General features: G+C 59.9%; 1 protein-coding gene across 1 annotated transcript in view; it reads left to right on the forward strand.

The window, feature by feature from the left end:
- Positions 1–16,103, forward strand: part of LOC116856443 (NACHT, LRR and PYD domains-containing protein 1-like) — a 28,704-nt gene extending 12,601 nt beyond the window's left edge. The window contains exons 3-13 of the mRNA XM_032839828.1: positions 1,206–1,376; positions 4,402–4,572; positions 5,711–5,800; positions 6,827–6,942; positions 7,501–7,663; positions 8,924–9,147; positions 12,391–12,653; positions 13,064–13,189; positions 14,241–14,379; positions 15,284–15,328; positions 15,764–16,103. Coding sequence (XP_032695719.1) covers positions 1,206–1,376; positions 4,402–4,572; positions 5,711–5,800; positions 6,827–6,942; positions 7,501–7,663; positions 8,924–9,147; positions 12,391–12,653; positions 13,064–13,189; positions 14,241–14,379; positions 15,284–15,328; positions 15,764–16,092 — 1,837 coding nt within the window. The 3' untranslated portion in view covers positions 16,093–16,103. The remainder of the gene's footprint in view (positions 1–1,205; positions 1,377–4,401; positions 4,573–5,710; positions 5,801–6,826; positions 6,943–7,500; positions 7,664–8,923; positions 9,148–12,390; positions 12,654–13,063; positions 13,190–14,240; positions 14,380–15,283; positions 15,329–15,763) is intronic.
- The last annotated feature ends 908 nt before the right edge of the window (positions 16,104–17,011 follow it).

Raw genomic sequence — 17,011 nt, forward strand, 5'->3', positions numbered from 1 at the left:
CCCAGTGTGGTCAGAATGGGCAGCTTCCAGGCATTCGGCTGGTAATGAAGCAGTGCACGCTTGGAATGATAAGTGTCTGTTCCTTACGAGAGCCCCTCTGATGACAGATGCCAAATGTTGGCTGAAAGAGAAAGTTCCGAATCTATGGTTCAAATTCCACAAAATGAAATAAGCATAAAAGGAATTTAAATAATTAAGATTTCAGATGACGGTTTGGGGGGAGGTATGTCTGTAGCATCGAGCCTCCTGGCCTGTTAAAGCTGTGAAGCTACTCTCACAAAAGCCTCTGCAGGAGGGCCTTCCTTTTGCAGCCGAGGACGCTGAGTGAGGCTGGGGGACCTGGGATCAGGGCCCCTGGTCCTCGCCTCTGTGTGGCTCTGCAGACCCGGGGGGAAGACTAACTGAGTGGGGGGCACATTGAGACACATTAGTCAAGGGGCTACCGGGTGTGAAGGCGGAGATGCCTGCCTGGAACCCGCCGGCACAGAGTTTGAGCTGCTGAAGCCTCGGACATAGGTGAGATTGCTGAAGCGTGTGTGAGGACGGAAACATTAAATGAGGGAAATTACGTGGGGCAGAGTCAGCTCTAACACCCTCCGATGAAGGCCATCGTCCATCCTGAGACACTCTCCTTTGGCGCTTGCTCCCGGGGACCCTTTCCATCCTGAAAGGGGAGGGGGTCCCAACCCAGACAGCAGTACACACAGTCACCTATAAAATTCCCCCCCAGTGTCGTCCTCAAACCACCTCTCCCGGCTCCTGCTCCTCCTCCCCTCCCTCCTTTCCTTTCTGGGCTCCGGGATTCCAGAACGTCAGCACCAAAAGAACTCAGGTGTGTCTGCATTGAAGGGAGGAAAGCCCCACCAGCTCGTCCTCTGCATCAGGACTTCTGCTGGGCACTGCAGATAAAAAAAAAAAAAAAAAAAAAAAAAAAAAGATGAGAAACCCCTGCCCTGGAGGAACTCCAGACTAGGACAGACACAGACTCACAAAATGAACACTTGAGGATGATGTGGCAAGGATTGCAGAGCTAGGAAGCACACAGGAGGGGCGTGGGGGACAGAGGAGCCATCAGGGAAGCTGCTTGGTAGGTCCTGCGCTTGGCACTCTGAGGGGCAGAGCCGCAACAGGGCTTTGCAGGGCTGTGCACCCCAGACCCTGCCCACACAGCTCATGCCGCTCCTGTCCCTCTCCCCCTCCCTCAGGCTCAGCGGGGTCCTGGTCACAGATGTCTGCTGGGAGGTTCTCTTTTTCACTCTCCAGACCACTGGAAACCTGAAGGAGCTGGACCTAAGTGGAAACTGCCTGAGCAAAATGGCAATATGGAGTCTCTGCGAGGCCCTGAGGTTCCCTTGCTGCCATCTGGAAACCCTGCGGTGAGTCTGAGCTGGGTCCTGCTCGGAAACAGGGATGGGCAGGAGATTTGAGATGGAAGCTGAGGGCTCTTCTGTTCAACATCCTGCCAGAGGCTCTCTCCAGGACAGTTAGGCAAGAAAATGAACAAATGCTTCCAGGGTAGGAAGGGAGGTGAAACAATCTCTCTTTGGAGACAGCATAATCTTACATATGGAAAATCATAAAGAATCCACAGAAATAGCCGTCAGAACTAATGAACGCGTTCACCAAGATTTTAGGATATAAGGTCAACATGTAAAAATCGGTCTGACTTCTGCACACTAGCAATGAGCAACCCAAAAACAAAATTAAGGAAACAAGTCCACTTACAATAGCATCAAAAAGAATGAAATACTTAGGAGCAAATTTAGCAAAAGAAAAGCAAGGCTTATATACCGAAAACTACAAAACATGATTAAAACAAATTAAATGATAACTTAAATAATGGAAAGGCATCCCATGTTCATGGATCAGAAAATTAATATCGTTATGATGGCGACACTCCCCAAACTACTGCACAGATTCAGTTCAATCCCTATCAAAATCAAAGCTGTGTTTCTTGAAGATGTGGTCAAACTGATCCTAAAATTCATTTGCAAGGACAAGACTGCATGTCAGGTGTTGGGAAATCCCCGCAATGTTTACTGCTCAGGAAGAGAAAAGCCAACAAAGCAGAATGAGAAAGAGCGGCCAGGGAGGTGGGAAGAACGCCAGGAGAGTGTGCTCCATGGAGCCCAAGGGAGCTGAGGGTTCCAAGGACGGTGTAGCCAGCAGGGGCCACTGCTGCTGGGAAGCCAAGTAAAGCAAGGGCTAAAAACTGTCCACCACTGGATTAGCATTAGGGCAGTCGGGTGGTCTTAGCAGGAATAGCCTCATGTCAGGGCCAACATCCAGACTGGAATGGAGGAAGCAGAGGGAGACAGGTAGAAAATGAGGCCACAATACTAAAACTTGGGTGGGAAAAAAGAGAAACAAGTTAAAGCAGAGGGAAACGGGAGCCAACTAAAGGGGTGTGTGTGTGTGTGTGTGTGTGTGTGTGTGTGTGTTTGACCAGTTGCTTGCATTTAAGAAGAAGGAAAAGACCTAAATTTGAAATTTGATGGTGAAAGAAACAAGAAGGAGAAAGTAGCTGAGAGGGGAAGAAGAGAGAATGACTGACCTTGGAGAGGAGGAACGGCCTCCTCCACTGTATCAGGAAGGCAGGCAGGGACGGGACCCAGGGAGGTAAGCACAGAGGCACACAGTAGGACTGTGGGGTGCTGTGGGGTTTCCATCTCATGCCTCCGTTCTCCTCTGTGAGGTAGGAGTCGAGTTGTCTGCTGAGAGTGTGAGGGTTGGCTGTGGAGGTTGGGGAAAGATATCATTCTGAAATGGTCTTTGTACAGTGGGGGGTTTCCACCTGCCAGCCATCACCAAGGCTCCTAGTCGTGGTTCCCAACGGCCACACCTGCTCTGTGACTCAGGCGGGGGTGGGGGTTTGTTCGGGAGCAGAAAGATGGCAGAGTTTGGGGTTAGCCAGAAGGATGTGACGGAAGGTCACCTTTAGGATGTTGGCGATGACGGATCATGGAATCTAAGCTAGATTCCAAGGGAAGTGAAGAAAAGCCAGAGGCTGGGGGGCTGGAGAGAAAGGGGACCAACAGAGTAAGAAGGCAAATGTAGCCTTGCGTTGTGACTTCCTGGGTCCCCTCCCAAAACCGTTCCAAGGAGAGTTGCCTGGGTCTGGCAGAAAGGCTTCTGCAAGGGACTCAGAAACCCAACCTCACGCCCTGGGGGGGAAGACATCCAACTTCCATGGACCCCTCACGTGGGTGTAGAATTTCATAATTTCTGTGTCCTCTGGGGTCTTCAGGAAAGAATCCATGAACATAGCATAGCAGAGACAACCATTTCTGGTTCCCAGACGATAAGAATTGAGGCCCAGAGAGGTCAACAGTCTTGCCCCAGTTTCCACAGCAGGAAACAGGAGAGCTGAGATGGGAACCCGGTGAGGACACAGCCGGCACCAGCAGGACCCCTCTGTCAGGAAAGCCTGAATCTGGCTCTTGCCAGCTCCCTGGGGTCATGTCACAGAAAGAAGGCGTGTTCCCCCAAGAGCACCAAGGCTAGGTCAGGCCGACGTGACTCGTTCCCCTCACTGGAAACACTGGGAGAGCTCAGGACTTTATTGACTCTGGAGCCAAGACCATCTAGGACGCTCCAGCAAAGTCCCGGGGGATGACCGGAGACTGGCACGGTCCCAAAAGAGTGCATGGGCCAGGGTCAAGGGTCCTGGCGCATTCTGCGCTGTGGGGCATGTTGAATGGAGCCCATCACTTGGGCAAGAAGAAGCTGGTGATCTGAAAGACAGGGTGCCGGGAAGAGCAGAGGCCAGAGGGCAGGAGGGATGAGCCTCGGGTCGCCTCGGGGACGGAAGGGAGGGAGCAGGGCTGCGCAGGAGCCGAGCACCGGGAGGCGAAGCACATTGGCGGGTGTCACGTGTCTCCCACAAGTTGGCCCGCTGCGGCCTCACGCTGAGGGCTGCATAGGCCTTGCCTGGGTGCTGGGCTCCCGTCGGACCCTGACCGAGCTGGGGCTGAGCTTCAGCCCGCTCCTGGACCAGGGGGCCGAGCGCCTCTGCAACGGGCTGAAACAGCAGGTCTGCCGGCTACGCGGGCTGCGGTGACTGTCCTCACTGGCCGTCTGTGTGGGTGGACGGGGGAGGGGGCAGGAGTTGCCCCAGGTCCGTGGGGCAGACGGGCGCTGGGGGGTACAGAGCAGGAAGGCCCTTGCTCCCCCGGGGCTCCCGTGTCGACACGGTTGGTGCCCCCGTGCAAGGGGCCCCGGGGCGGATCCGTCAGTGGGGTGAGCGTGCCCGGCAGGCGGGCGGCTCAGGGGAGTCTCACGGGAGAAGGGGAGGCCCCGGACCCTCCTAAGGGCCACGGGCACCAGAAAGGGAAACGAGCCCACGGTCTCCCCAGGACAGGCTCGGGTGCTGACGGCGGCCGGGGCGCGTCTCCCCCGCAGGCTGGTCGGCTGCGGCCTCACGTCCAGCTGCTGCTGGGCCCTGGCCTCGGCGCTCAGCACCAGCCCCAGCCTGACGGAGCTGGACCTGCAGCAGAACAAGCTGGAGGACGCCGGCGTGCGGCTGCTCTGCGAAGGCCTAAGGCATCCGACCTGCCAGCTCAGGCTCCTGTGGTAAGGCCTGTGGGGGCCTCGCGGCGGGGCTGGGGAGGGGGAGGCGTGTAGGGTGGCGAGGTGGTAGAGGCCGCGCCAGTGGACGGGGGAAGGAGAAGGACCCGTAAATGTAGGTCAGCAGGGGCTCCTCGCCGGCTCCGACACTGACTCGGGCCACGGGGCGCAGGGAGGTCTTCCTCGGAGACTCTGGGGTCCTTGTCTGTGTAATGGGTCTGCCTTGTGAGCTGCAAGGAGTCCGAGGCGGGTCAGAGGGCGGACGGTCTGGGCGGAGAATTGGACAGGGCGGCGTGATCATCAGGAAGGTGGTGGGCGACCGTGAGGGGACCCACAGGGCTCTCACGGGCCCAGCCCTCCTGACGCCACACTCCAGCAGGAACGAGGGGACGCTAGTCATGTGCTAAGGCACAAATGGGGATGTTTGAGCTCCACGGGGGCTGTGAAGGGAGAGCGAAGGTCTTCTGAGTCTGTAGGGTCGGGGAGGTTGGAGTGGACTGGGGGGCCCAGAGGCCAAGACCCCAGGAGAAGCAGGAGCCGGCCAGGCCCAGGCAGGGGGAACGGACCTCTGGGCAGGACAGGCACAGAGCAGAGCTGGTGACCCTCCTTCACACCCTGAGTCCTGTCCCCAATGGGCTCTCTCTGCCTCCTTCCTCCAGAGCCTGAAAACAAGGCCATGGTTCTTTCTGGCGACACCCCTCCCTGCAGCCCCCGGCTGGGCCTTGGGGCACTCAGCACGGTGTGGGGGGCTCACTCAGAGACCCTCGTGTCCTGGCCCCTGGCAGCTCCAGTCGGCCCTTGGAGGGGGTCTACAGAGCCTGGGCTCTCAGACAGAGGGAGTGGGAGACTAGACATTGGGGAGCCAGACACTGGGGGCTGGATGGGGTACACGGGGACCTCCCAAAGCTGACACGGATACCTGACGACCCAGGGGCTGGCTCCTACCCCCCAGGGGATAATGGCTCCGACGGCAGCAATGACTAGGGCACGCGCCTCCCCGGACAGAGCGCAGGGCGTCTCGCCTGCCGCCTTGTCTGTGGCTCACATACGCGGAGACAACCCACCCGTGTCAGAGGCAAGCACCCAGAGACCCCGACGGGGTGACCAACAGCCCGGGAGAACCAGGCTTCCTGTGTGCTCGTAGGCTGGACCAGACCCGGCTGAGTGAGGAGGTGACCCAGATGCTCCGAGCCCTGGAGGACGAGAAGCCGCAGCTGCTCATCCGCAGCAGACAGTACGGGCAGCGGGGTTGGGGGAGACCCAGAGCCCCACCGGGCTGGCCCAGGCCTGAGCTGAGTGCTTGGGGTTGCGCGAGAGATGGGGCAGAGGCAGACAGAGCCCTATTTGTTTATGCAAATAGAACCAGTCGCTGTGGGGCTCAAAGCCGTCCTGGGGAGGACCAGGGAGGTGACGATGGGGGACATGGGTGGGGCCAGGAACAAGGAGGGGGAAGCAAAGACAAAGAGCGAGAAGCTTGGGACCAGACCAATGCGGGCTGGGGGTCTGGAGGGCTGGGGGACTGGGGGGCGAGCCTGGGGCAGAGTCCGTCTTCCCCACGGGGAATGCGCTGCAGCCCCCCTGCTCCCCCCGTTTGGGGTACGCCGGCCCTGACTGTGGCCGGTGCCCGCGCTGGCGGCTGCTGTGCTCACCCACAGTATGGAGGGAAAGGGCGCGAGGCTGGGCGTCCACTCCCTGCAGACCCGCCACGGCTTCTGCACGCCGCAGGGAACGGGGGCTTCGTGCCCGTTACCCCACAGCCCAAGTCGGCGTCCCTAGGAGGACTGGAAGTGCATTCCGGGGCTGGTTTGACCCTGTCCTGAAGAGCGGGGCTGAGCCCTAAACGACGGGAGCAGTTTGCTGGGCCCAGAAGGGAGCAGATTCCAGGCAGAGGAAAGGCTCGGAGCTCTGCTCCTTCAAGAAACAGAGCACAGCCGGGTGCGGGGAGCCGCGCCCTGTTCCGGGTGCCATCAGGTCTGACCAGCGCCTGGGGATGTGTTAGAAATGCAAATTCTGTTTTGGGGTGAATGACAAGTGACCTGTCAGCCCTCAGAGGGGCCATGGGGGGTCAGGAGGACACCCCAGTTCCAGCTCTGCCATGCAGGGCTGAGCAGATGGGGTCATTCCCAAGGAAGGGGCTACCGGAGAAGCCTGGACTCAGGCCACATGTTCAAACTGGGACAAGCAGAATGTAAGTGAGGACATCATGGCGACAGCCCAGCTTCCTCTGAGATCCTGGGAGAATGAAGGCCTCTTTGTCTAGGAAGCCGAGTGAGACAATGCCTAACGAGGGCCCAAACGAGACGATGCCTAACGAGGGCCCACACGAGGGAGAAACGAGCGGCACGTCCTCACTCCAGCAGGACAGACGAGAGTCAGGTAGTAGAGGGGTCCAGGCTGGAAGCATCATGGAGGGGTGGCTCCAGCCCCTGCCGCTGGCGTGGGACAGGGCGGGCTGCTCCCAGGAGAGCCTACCCTATGGAAAGCTGTCCAGTCCTAGAGTCTGGCAGGACTTTTGCCTCCCTCTGTCCCAGCCTGGGGGCCTGGGGCCTGAAAGTCACCTCTCCGTCCCCACCATCCATCTTTTGATCCACGTTCGGCTCACAGTTGCCCCCTGTAGCATTCGGGGAAGAGGAACACTGCTGGATGGGTGGGTGGGGCTGGGCTGGGCTGGGTCTAGGCTAGGGCAGGGGCTGGGGCTGGGCTGGGGCAGGAGCTGGGCTGGGCTGGGCTGGGCTGAGGCAGCAGGGCTGGCCCTCTGCAGGCAGCAAGCAGGCAGGCAGGCAGCCACAAGAGCAGGGACAGAGGCTTCAGACCCTCCCCGCCATGGGCCAGGCAATGCAGCCTTGGGAGGGGCCCCACCATGGTCTCTCCTTGAGGGGCCGGGGCGGCCAGACAGGAGAACCTAGAGCTGACCACTGTCCTGCCTGTTTCCAGAGGGACTCTCCCCTCAAGTCGCCCAGGAGGGACTCGCCAGTCTGCCTTCTCCTGCCCCTCCAGAGGACCTGCTCACAGGGCCTCTGGGGACTGAGGATGACTTCTGGGGCCCCCTGGGGCCTGTGGCCATCGAGGTGGTTGACAAAGACAGAAGCCTGCACCGGTGAGTGTGGGGGAGGCCTGCTGTCTGGGTCTGGCCTCCCAGGTCACCGTCCTCACACCTTTCCCCCCGACACACCCATGGCACTGGGGTCCCCTCCCCTTCCAAGCCCTCAGGCATGGACAAGGCTGAGATCCTCAGTCTGTGCTTTTATCATGGAAAAGGAGGTTCCATTGTGAAAATTCTCAACCGTGAGCCGAAATGGGGTCCAAGGTACTTGCGTTACCGTCACCCAGGTCCGACAGCCGTCTCGCCAAATTTATTCCATTTTCCCATCTTCTGTTGTTAGAGCCTTTCAAGGATTTAATTTATTTATTTGTTTCTTTGAGAGCAAGCGCGAGTGGAGGGTGGGTGGGAGCCGAGGGAGAAGCAGGCCCTCCGCTGAGCAGGGAGCCCGGGACCCTGAGGCCATGACCCAAGCCAAAGGCGGGCGCTTTGCAGACAGAGCCCCCAGGCGCCCCTGGTGGAGTGTTTCATAAATCCACGCTATCAGGCGACTCTACCACTAAATATTTCGTGATGCATTTCAAAGAAAAGGTGAAGAAAGACCTTTTCTTCTGTTACCATGACAACCATCAGCAGGTGTCATGTTTACAGCGAGTCCTAACGGTCCTCACCGACCCAGGCCATGTTCAGGGGGCCCGCATGTCCCAGTGGACTAATGCCCACCACGGGCAGCCGCGGCGTCTGCCATCACGATCTGGAGCTCCTCTACGACACAGCGCCACACACCGCCTCTCAGGGAAGAGATGGCTCCCCGGCCCTCCCCCTGCGGACCCCGCCTGCCCGCTGCCCCACTGCTCGCCGCATGGGGAGCTTTGGGAATGTGGCCGGAGGCCCCGGCAGAGTTGTTTTCATTCCCAGGTGTGGGTCGTTCGTGTCACGTGTCACGGTGTAGACCGGCACGAATCATTGGCAGAGAGCCTTTACAAACAAGAATGCTCTCCTGTTTCATCACCATCATCAGGATGGAAACGTCACTGCCGCCAGGCGTGCGCTCATCTCCGCGTGCCCCGGGTCCCTGAGCACTCACGCCTCTGGGATAGGCGCATCTGTCATCCCCGTCCACAGAGGACATGGTTCATGGAAGCTCAGAGATGGGCCCAGGGTCGTCAGAGGGCAAAGGCGCTGGGACTCCCAGCCCAGGCCTTGGGACTGCGACGTCTGGGTCCATGCCACTCCCCTGGACCCTCAGCGCCCCGCACGGGGTCTGGTGAAATGGAATAGGGTCATTCTGTGTCCCCCTCTCCCTGTTCCCCCCAGAGTTCACTTGCCCATGGCTGGCTCCTACCGCTGGCCCAGCACAGGTCTCCGTTTCGTGGTGAGAGAGCCTGCGACCATCGACATTGAATTCTGTGCCTCAGACAAGTTCCTGCACGAGATGGCCTGGGATCAGAGCTGGATGGTGGCCGGGCCTCTGTTTAACATCAAGGTCAAGCCAGGGGCCGTGGCGACTATGTACCTCCCCCACTTCGTGGACCTCCGAGGTGAGTGGGGTGGGGCATGGGGGGATCTGGGGGGCAACGTCCTGGGGGAGGAGCGCATGGCTTCCTCAGAGGGACGGAGGGGGCACGCCGTGATCCAGGCGCCTCTGTTTTTGAAGCATTTGGTCTCCCAGCCTCATAATTCTTCTTGCCCAAACGACTCAAAAGTTTCCCTACGTAGGAAGCATTCTCCTCGATACTCAGAGCTCCGTACCCAGGTCGGGTCCCTCATGGTCCCAGCAGGAAACGGGCCGCATGCTCGGTGGCAGTTTTTGAAGAGACCAGGCTATGTACAAAGTGAGGGCAAAGGAGCGAATGGGGCTGTTGGGGTTCCCAGGGACGAGCGCCCAAGGGGGAGCGTGACTATCCCCTCAGGCAGGGGAGACTCCGTGTCGCCAGACGCCCTCTGGGAGCCGAAGCCCGGAACAGGGGCTTCCCGGGAGGCTACGGAGTCCTGAAGGGTAACAACGTACCTTCCCCGACCTCTCTCCCCTCCGAGGGCCTCCCCCCGAGTAAAGTCCCAACGACCACGAGCGCCCTGCCAGGAACATTCCAGGCAGTGAATGAGGTGCTGCGGGTGAGAGCCAGTGGAAATGGCAGGTCCCCGAATCAGCCCCACAAACACGTCTAACACGGAAATCACCAGACACTGCACATAAAATCACGACGTTACACACGTCTTGAAGGAGTCCTTAAAATACACATGAGAGGGACGCCTGGGTGGCTCAGTTGGTTGGACGACTGCTTTCAGCTCAGGTCATGATCTCGGAGTCCCGGGATCAAGTCCCGCATCAGGCTCCCAGCTCCACGGGGAGTCTGCTTCTCCCTCTGACCTTCTCCTCGCTCATGCTCTCTCTCACTGCCTCTCTTGCAAATAAATAAATAAAATCTTTAAAAAAAAAAAAAAAGAAGAATACACGTGAGACGCACAGCCTCCTTGCCAATTCCAAAACAGACTAACTTCCAGAAAATACTTAAAAATGTGAGAAGAGTGAGGATTCAATTGTGTGGAAGGGACCGTCAGAAGGTCTAACACATGTCTAGTGAGAACCCAGAAGGACAGGACGGACAGGACGGAGAAGGAGCAGCACTCGAAGAAGAGAGATGTCTGAGAAATGTCAACCATTGCCGAAAGACGGTACTTCATTCTCAGAATGAAAAAATCCAAAGAATCGAAAGCAGAAGAGAGGGAGAGAGAGAGAGAGAGAGAAATCTGGACCCATCGTTGTGAGACTATGGAAAAGGGAAGCCTAAGGGAAGGTCATGGTGGCGGCTGGAAGGACAGACACACGCCCAGCAGGGTGGGGCTCCGAGGCTGACCACTGCTTTCTGAACGCGGCTCTGGACGTGTCTCCACGGTTCCCTCACAACAAATGTCCATAGAGAAATTGCAAACCCAGAAAAGTCATTTTCCAAGAGAAGAGCACAATGGTAGAAATATTTAACGCAAACGAAAACCGAGAGGTTTCCGCAAACAAATCCTGGTGGGAGGAAATCCTAAAGGACGACGCACCTTGGGCACAGTGGGAAGGGATGGGGCGCAGCAGGGACCCACCACGGACATGGGAAGACATGTGTGGGTAAATCCAACAAAACGTGGCCAGTTCTGGGGACCCGGGAGGCCATTTGTCAAGACCACACAGGCTCGGTGTGAACCACTGACGCTGCGGGAAGACAGCATGGGGGCCAGGAGCAAGGCGGGGGGGGACTCAGGGTTCCCAGGGGCACCTGGATGGACAGACAGGGTCACTGGGGAAGATTCCAGAGTGAAGCAGGGTCAGGGCAGGTGCAAGAAGGCCCTCGGGTGCCAAGACCCGTCCACATGGGGAAACTGGGAGGGGGGTGCAGGCACCCATGACAACCCTCCTGCCCCTTCCACAGAGGGGGACCCTGGCCCGGAGGCTTCCAGGTGCCCTGTCAGGGACAGAGGGGACAGCAGGCTCTGCCCAGCAATGAGAGACCGTGGCCTCTTCTCTCGTGGGCCCCATGCTGTTGCTGGTGCACAGGGAGGCCATGTAACTGGTCAGCCCCTCATAGCCAGTGGTGCTTCGCCGGGACTCAGACCCCAGCAGCCCCTGTCCCTGACCGCCCTGCGGGACAGCGCTCCACACCCCGCCTTCCCATGTCCCTCCTCGACCAGGACAGTCACTTTACTCCTCCTCCTCAGCCGTGCACCTGAGCCTGGAAGGTGCCGATGACACGCTCCATGGGGAGGGCAGAGCCGCCAGACCGGCCACAGAACAACTACGGGGTCCTGGACTGTGGGGGCGGCAGTGGCCAAGGCTGGACAAGGAGGCCGATGGTACTCGGGACGCTCTCTGTTTTGTCCTATTTGCCATCTGTGCCCCCTCATGCTGAGCCAGAGGCAGCTCCTCACTCCCGGGACTCCCCCGCCGCTCCCCTTCTCTCTGCAACCCACTGGCACAAAGACACCGCCCGTCGGCGGGAAAGGATGGTTCCAGGGTCGCTGATAGGTTTAACGACAGACTGGGCAGTGAGTCTTTTAAAAAAAGAAGGAAAAGACAATGAGCAGAGAGTGCTGAGAAGCCAAGACACCCGAGTGCCAGCAAGAAAGATAGGGAGGGACCTCCGCCCACAGCACGAGACCCTCCCGCCAGCGCGGCAGCCCCCAGGCTCTCCACCGCAGCCGGCTGCCAGAAGAGTCCGGGCCTCATCCCGTGCGCTCCGCTGCCTCCAGATCCAGGCCCCTCAGGAGCACCCCAGGGGACCAGTCTGGGGCCAACGAGGGTGTCTCAGCTGCAGGGAGCAGTGGCTTCTGGCGAGGGAGGCCCTGCTCCATCCCGCCGAGACCCTCAGGACAGTGGAAGAGGAGGTCCTTCCCAAAACAGAGAGGGCACGTGTGACAAATGCGCATGCCACACTAGCGGCTCTGTTTCCCCGCCGTTCCCTCCTGCTGCTTGTGCCCCTGCTGGCCTCCCCTGCCAGCCTTCACCGTCAAGGTCCACGCCAGCGAGGCTACTGGAGGCCAGCAACCCCCGCCCCCACCTCCTCCGGCGCCGGGACCAGGGGCTGGGGTTGGTGTGGGCCCGGCTCAGACAGTTCCTGCCGTGCTCCTGCCCTGGAGACAGGATGGCCCACAGCCTCCAAAGGCCCCAGGTCAAGGTGGAGCTCCCCCCCCCTCCCCCGGACAGGCCACTCAGCCCCCATCCCTGAAACCCACTGCCCCAGCCCAGCCCGACCCCACAAGGGCACTAAATCTTGTGTCTTGATGCTGTGCTTTGGCAGGGGGCTTCGTGGACACCTCCCTGTTCCAGGTGGCCCACTTTAAAGAGCCGGGGATGCTCCTGGAGAAGCCTACCAGGGTGGAGCTGTACCACGTGGTCCTGGAGGACCCCAGCTTCTCGCCCATAGGAGTGTTTCTGCGGACCATCCACGCTGCCCTGCGTTTCCTTCCTGTCACCTCCGTGGTGCTGCTCTACCACCACACGCGCCTGGACGAGACTGTCTTCCACCTCTACCTGATCCCCAGCGACTGCTGTGTTCGGAAGGTGGCCCTGGGAGCCAGGAAGGCGGGGCCAGGGCGGGCTGTGGGCAGACATGGGGTGCAGCCAGAGATCCCCCCCACCAACGGCTGAGCGGGAACAAGGTGGGCCCTGGGCTACCTTCCATGAGTCAGCTTAGGGACCCTCTTGCCGGGCATCGCCGCCCAAACCGCCTCCATCCCCTCCCCCCACTTCCTTTCCAGCGGTGCCCCAAGTCCCACCTGGCCTGGCAGAGGCCCCGTGCGGGGCTGGGGGGCAGCAGGCCATGGGGGACAGAGCGGCCCCCACCGCCCACACAGACGCGCAGCAGCACCGCCTCCGTAGGCTCAGATGCATTCCGCGGATGGAATTCCGTGGACCGACCCCTGAGCCCCGCGGCAGCCGCTCCCCTGACCACCGCTCTGTGCGCCCCGCAGGCCATCGATGACGAAGAGAAGGCGTTCCAGTTCGTGCAGATCCGCAAGCCGCCTCCACTGGCCTCGCTCTACCTGGGCTCCCGATACGCTGTGTCCAGCTCGGAGACGCTAGAAGCAATCCCCAAGGTGAGCGGGCCAGCAGTCGTTCGGAACCGCCAGGGCGGGGCTGGGGTGGGGTGGGGCCGGGGCGGGCAGCTCGGGCAGGCCGACGAGGGGCAGAGCTTCCAAGAGCCCCGAGAAGGACGCCCGTTGCAGGAAGGAGCTTGATCAGGATGGGCGAGGCTTACCAAGAGCAAGTCCGAAGGTTTGCGCCCTGGGGACTGTCTCGGCGAGCACAGAAGACAGTGGACACGCGCTCCAGAGGCGAGGGCCAAGCCGTGAGCCTTGGTGAACCCCGCATCTCCGGGCGGGCCACGAGCGGCAGGCACGAAGCTGTAACTGGGAAAGCAAGTGGCGCGTTCTGCGAGGGGGCATGTTTGGCGTTTCGTGGTCGCACGGTGACCTGTCCGAAGGGGCCATTAAGTGAGATTGTGCTTGTCCCCCCCAGGACTGGGCAGCGGGGACGGCAGCCTCAGGTCAGTGCGTGAGAACCCCGAGCCCCGCTGCAGGGGGCTGGCTGCCTCTTGCTCCCCTCGGCCGCCTCTTGCTCCCCTCGTCTGGGCAGGAGACAGACGACGTCGGGTCCCCAGATGTGCATCCGTGGAGTCCGGTCTTCACGGCTGCCCAGATTCTGCAGCTCCTGGCTTGCATTGGCCGCGGAGCCAGCAGGACTCAGCGCATGGTGGGGAGAGGAGGGATTAGGGAAGACGCCCCGATCCGCCCTGTACTGTGGGGGGGGGCAGCCAGCGGAGCCAACAGAGGGGTCTGATAGTGGGTCACGTTTAGGACCTGTTAAGACAGGCCAGCAGCCGGCGAGGTGCGGGTTCGGGGTCACGATAGGGGCGGCGGAGGGAGAGGCCTGGTTTAAGCTGTGTGACCGCGTATGCACAGGCGTGTCGTGACTCATCCACGTGGTGCCCGAGGTGCTCCCCGCCCTGCCCCCCACCCCCGGACTCGGGATTTGCGGGGAAAGTAGGAAAAGAGCAGTAGCTGAAGGTGGCGGTGAGTTATCAGCGCAGATAGCGGCGGAGCCCGCCGCCCCAGGACGCGCTCACTGGCCCGCTGCCTCTCCCCGCAGGAGCTGGAGCTCTGCTACCGCAGCCCCGGACAACCCCAGCTCTACTCTGAGTTCTACATTGGAGACTTGGGGTCAGGTCTCAGGCTGCAGCTGAAAGAGGAAAGTGGCGCTGTGGTGTGGGAAGCCTTGGTGAAACCAGGTAAAGTCAAGGGCGGGGAGCTCAGAGGCGGGAAGCAGTCAGTGCTGGCATTCGGCCTGCGTGTACGAGCAGAATTCAAACTCGGGTTACCCCGCCGTCCCACCGCAGGCTCTCAACCACAGGCCACGGGGTGCCACGCTGCCCTCGAACTAGTGGATTTGGGTCACAGAGCCTTTGGCAAAGTTTCTCCTGAACAAGAGCAGAAGAGTTACAGGGTGCAAAGGATCAGGCCAACCGGGGCGCGTCCGACAGGCTAATCTGGGTCTTCCGTGAGCCGGATCTCCCCACCGCCCGCTCTTCAGCATGTTAATAGCTACAGATTCTCCCAGTGTCCTCTTCCCTCTCGGTCTTTAAATTCTTTGCCGTCCCGGTCACCTCCCTCTGTCGGTCCTCCTGCTGGTGATGAGTCTGGATGGGCCCCAGGACCTCCATGGGTGGGTGTCTGTGTGTCCTTCCTGCTGAAACTCACCCGTTACTTCCAAGTGCTAAGAGTTTCTGGGTCGTGCTTAATTCCTGATTCTGACACTGAAATCCAGGACGGACAAATTCAGTCTGTGCACCCCAGGCCAAACAAGGACAAGGAGGTGGATTCCCGCTCAAGGCAGGGACATTTGAAATAGTTCATGTGATGTAGCGAGGGACCTGGGATCCATTCAGCCCGAGATTGGACTAAACCATGTTTTCTGGGATTCTGGTGTGTGTGTGTCTCTCCCACTATGAGCATGGCCTCAGTTTCCCCACATGCACAAGGAAGGGACTCAGTTGGGCGATCGTAAGGACCCCTGCAGCCCTCACTCCAGAGTATGACCAGAACTTGTCCGTAGCTGCTGGTCAGAATCAAAGAATGTCAGAGCGTGGGCGGGGGTTTCAAGGACCCTCACAGACCGTCTCTGTCTCCCTGCAGGGGACCTCCAGCTCGCGTCTTCTCTGGTCCCCCCAGCCCCCACAGGTCAGTAACAGCTGCTGGAGACCCAGCACCAGGGCAGTCCGGGGTGTAGTGTCTGTCCCGGAGGGGAGGGGAGGGAGAGGAGGGGATTCAACCGCTGCATCCCCGACAGGGACCAGGCCTTGGAGGGTGGCGTGGGCCCTGGGACCCTCCTCGTCCTCTTATTCCTGCCCGGGAGGGGCCCTGGAAGCTCCTCCACAGAAGGAGAAGGGGGTCTCTCCCCGCTGGATGGCCTCAGAGGGGGCACCATCATGGCCCCACCCCACCCCCAGCTCCAGCCGAATAATGCTGGACCCTCAGGTGCCCTTCTGGTGGTCAAATGCCTTTGCAGGGGGAGAAGGAGCCAGGGGTGCAGAGGGAGTGAGTGAAGAGGGTGTGTGGTGTGGAGGGGGTCAGAGGTAGGAGCCTCCGTGGGAACTCTTCTGTGTCCGTGGCCAGCCTCGCCCGCGCCCCCCGGCGCCCCGGCCTCGCTGCACTTTCTGGACCGACATCGGGAGCAGCTGGTGGCTCGAGTGACAACGGTGGACCCCGTGCTTGACAAGCTGCTGGGGCCGGTGCTGAGTGAGGAGCAGTATGATCGGGTGCGCGCCAAGGCCACGGCCGCCAACCAGATGCGGGAGCTGTTCAGGTTCAGCAGGTCCTGGGACCTGGCCTGCAAGGATCAGGTCTACCAAGCTCTGAAGGAGACCCACCCTTACCTCATCATGGAGCTCTGGGAGACATGGGGTGGTGACAGAGAGTGCGGCGCCTCCCCACTGGCCCAGTAGCTCCGACCCAGCCCTGCCATGACGTTGGCTTCGCAGAGGACTCACTGGGCCTCAGCCTCTTCCTCTGGACGCGAGTGCCCGTCCGATGGATTGCCCTCTTGCTCCAGGGTCACAGGGCTCCCATGATGCCTCTGGGCAATCTGCTAGAAGCATAACCCTGGAGCCCGGTGTGGTGACCACCGCAGCCCAGGCCTAGAGCCCTTCCCAGATTCCAGAAGGAGCAGGGAGACAGAGGGCCAGCCCCTCCGGCTAGAGACAGATGGTGGGAGTGGACACCTTGGGGGGTTTTGATGACTTGGAAATAAGGGCAATAAAAAAGATTTATTTTTCACTTGTTCTTGCTGAGCTGGGTTCTTCTGTTAGGCCAAAGTGCGCTTTGTCATTTCTGGAATCCAGAGGGGCCGCTAGAACTGGGAGGGGTGAAGAAGGACACCCCCACGGGGGAAATGAAACGGATCCTAGCTTCAACATCCGCTATACGCAGAGACTCCCTGACCTTTCCCCTGTCCTAGGCCCCCTGCCCCGTGCTCCCACAGCACTCAGGGCACTCGACACACGGGGTTGTCCCTCCGGCTTCATCACTGGCCTCCCCCTCACATGGGAAGCTCTCAGAGGGCAGGAGCTGTGACTGATCTGCTCGTCACTTTATCCCCAGATCCTAGCACAGAGCCTGGCACACAGTGGGCCTGAAGTCAGGCTGTATTAATAGGCAGATGGTAAAGGGATCCTCCCCAGATACATCCCTTAGCTCCCTTCCTGGCCACCGGTACCATCCACGGGAAACCAGGGCCGCCTTCATAACAATACCCAAGTCGGTAGGCCATGCCCCTGTCCCAGTGAGCCAGCAACCTTAGAACAGAACCCGTCTGTATTAAGACGTTTACGCCAATTCTAGATTTAAGACATTACACCGTTCTCA

The sequence above is a fragment of the Lontra canadensis genome, unplaced genomic scaffold (assembly GCF_010015895.1).
Source record: "Lontra canadensis isolate GAN:19392208 unplaced genomic scaffold, GSC_riverotter_1.0 scaffold110, whole genome shotgun sequence".
In the NCBI taxonomy this organism is placed as follows: domain Eukaryota; kingdom Metazoa; phylum Chordata; class Mammalia; order Carnivora; family Mustelidae; genus Lontra; species Lontra canadensis.